This window comes from Acanthisitta chloris, unplaced genomic scaffold (genome assembly GCF_000695815.1).
Source record: "Acanthisitta chloris isolate BGI_N310 unplaced genomic scaffold, ASM69581v1 scaffold4851, whole genome shotgun sequence".
In the NCBI taxonomy this organism is placed as follows: domain Eukaryota; kingdom Metazoa; phylum Chordata; class Aves; order Passeriformes; family Acanthisittidae; genus Acanthisitta; species Acanthisitta chloris.
The window spans coordinates 2657-5457 of NW_008655326.1; the positions used below are offsets into that span (position 1 = coordinate 2657).

General features: G+C 37.6%; 1 protein-coding gene across 1 annotated transcript in view; it reads left to right on the plus strand.

Moving 5' to 3' along the window:
• Positions 1-2646, plus strand: part of UTP15 (UTP15, U3 small nucleolar ribonucleoprotein, homolog (S. cerevisiae)) — a gene marked incomplete at both ends in the record, with an annotated part of 5297 nt that extends 2651 nt beyond the window's left edge. The window contains 3 exons of the mRNA XM_009083841.1: positions 580-705; positions 1344-1479; positions 2562-2646. Coding sequence (XP_009082089.1) covers positions 580-705; positions 1344-1479; positions 2562-2646 — 347 coding nt within the window. The remainder of the gene's footprint in view (positions 1-579; positions 706-1343; positions 1480-2561) is intronic.
• Between the last annotated feature and the right edge of the window lie 155 nt (positions 2647-2801).

Consider the following 2801-nt stretch of genomic DNA (forward strand, 5'->3'; position numbering starts at 1 on the left):
ATATTTTTGTTTTGGCTAATAGAGTTAACAGGGCTGTTCTGACTAGTTCTCTGTGAATGTATCCTTTGACTGGGATTGACTGAAGTGTTTGATCATGTTTCTGGAGCAGGACACAAGTTCTGTTGTAGTTTGTACAGCCCCAAACGGCAGACTCAAAAATGAAAGGTCATGTAAGGAGTTATTTGAGACCAGTTCCTTTTGGTTTTCCTAGCAGTAGCTTTCTGTTAATCTGTGATAAACTGCTGTGATAAAAACTAGCATTCCTTGCTTCAGGAGGCATAAGAGATTAGCTTTTATCAAGTTGTCTGATACTTACTGTTATAAATATATGTGATTAATGGAAGTGAAATAAAATTCAAACTTAAATTACTTTTAAGGACTGACATGTAGCTAGGGCCAGAACTAGAAATTTTATGTTGGCTATAAGCTAACAGAGGTAAACCACAAGGTGTTTTTAAGTGCATGGTTTAAAACTGTCACTATTAGCCAGGAGCTCCTTTAGGTTGTAGGCCATGGCTGGTTTACTTCCTGAAATAATTTCAGTGGTGAAACTGAAGCTGCTTATGATGTTGTTTGCAGGTTCCTATGATCACACTGTCAAACTCTTTGATGCACGAACAAGAAGTAGTGTCATGACAATAGAACATGGCCATCCTGTGGAGAGTGTGCTTCTCTTCCCTTCTGGTGGACTTCTAGTATCAGCAGGTAATTCACTAAAATCAAATAACACAAATTCCTGTGGTCCTAGTTTGAGAAGTACTTAAGTTGCTTTTTTCTTGTGTGGTGTTTTAATTTGGCAATGGCAGGGTAAGTGATATAACAGCTGAATTTCTGAAACAGCTTCTTTAGGAATCTGTGTTTATCTGGCAGGTGGAAGTTGGGATGTGTTTGTCTCTGTTTTAATATTCATGCAGCTGTCCCACACCCCCCAAAAAAAAGACATTTTTAATGACAAAATACAGGTTTTAATTAGCCCAGTGCTGAAGTGAAGGAATGAACATACTTAAAAAGTTTTGAGAAGATGGGACTGTGTCTTTCTCTTCACATTGACAAGTTTTTTCAGTCTCTCCTTGCCATTGCATCAGAAGTCCTGTAACCCAGTGGCTTATAGATTTTTTCATTTTGGCAAGGAGTATGATGAACCATTCAGCTCCATTCAGAATGGCCTAGAAAGTACCAGGCTTGTAATGTGTCTTGTTCAAGGAGATAGTCATAATGGAAGAGAATAGTGAGTAGGTACAGAAGAGTGTGTTATGAAGGAGGTACTGTGTCACTCTGTGAAAACTTCAGAGCAGTGTGAATGTGTACATATGTAAGGCTGTTTGTGTGCTTCCTTATAACAGGAGGTCGATATGTCAAAGTTTGGGATGTACTAAAAGGTGGACAACTACTAGTTTCACTTAAAAATCACCATAAAACTGTAACTTGTTTATGCCTGAACAGCTCTGGACAAAGGTTGTTGTCAGGATCCCTGGACAGGTTAGTATATTTTATGGCTTTGTTGTGATTTAAATTCTTCAGGACTTGTTTTCCTTTTAAAGCTATTACACATCAGTGTGAATCTGTGCATTTTTGGGGGGAGTTGAGAACATGTTATGGGACCAAGGAACATACTATTGCAGGGGGGTTGGTCTAGATGACCTTTAAAAGGTCCCTTCCAACTCAGACTACTATGATTCTGTGATATACTTTAACCTTTTCCTGAACATCAGTAAGGATTGCATGTGCCATTTGGGAATGCATATGAGGAATTTCTGAATAGGCATTCAGTTTTTTTGGATCTCTAGAACTGACCTGTGCAGTCTCTGTAAAGCAGCTCTTCTTGATACAGTTTAAGTAGCTAAAAGTATGTTACTATTCACCTTTAAAAAGACTGTGTCTTCTATCTCTCTGCTGTTGCTTTTTGTTCCCAAGATGAAATATGACCTCCTTCTTTTTTTGTTTAGTTTGAGTTGCTGTGTACTGGTGCTAGGTCTGTTGTCTCTGAGATACTACAAACATCAAGTGGTCTGAAATGACAGTGGTCTGTTTTCCTCATCCATCCTGTACTTCACAGGCTACCTCAGGCTTTATGGTTATATAACACAAATGTTTATCTTTGTTGTAAGATAATACTTGTTTTTCCCAATTGTTAAATATTTGATACCTTCAACCAAATCTTAAGGAGCAGCCAGATACAAGAATGTCTATAGATTTACTTCCAGAAATTGTTGATAGACCTTACATTTAAAATTTAGGAACAAATTTGAAGAGATGTTGTCTTAGTGTTTCTGAAGTCAAATAGTCATTACAACTGCCTCCAATTCTCTCTTCTGTCCTTGCCCCATTTTCATCCTTTTTGGAGTAAGAGTCATCGTTTCTTGACTTGTGGGTATCTTTAAACAGAGCCTTCCTGCTGCAGGAGGTGTAATAACTAACAAGCTCCGTGTTAGTCTGAAGAATGCATTGTAAAAATACTCAGTTTCCTTAAATGATCTATAAAAGTTGAGTGATGAAATTCCTGTAAAGCGATGGCAGTAAGTCATTGGTAACAATGTTTTTATCATTACTCTTCTGTATAGGCATGTGAAGATTTACAGTACTACATCCTACAAAGTAGTCCACAGCTTTAACTATGCCACATCCATCCTCAGTCTTGCACTGTCGGTAAGTACGTTAGAAATCTTCCTATACAAGGTAATTGCTGATACAGTTTAAGTCACTAAAGTAATTAATTTTTGTTTGCATGGCTGTTGAGTGTTTCAGAAGAAATGCTCTATATGCAAAGTGATGACTGAATAGAATCATAGAATCAACCGGGT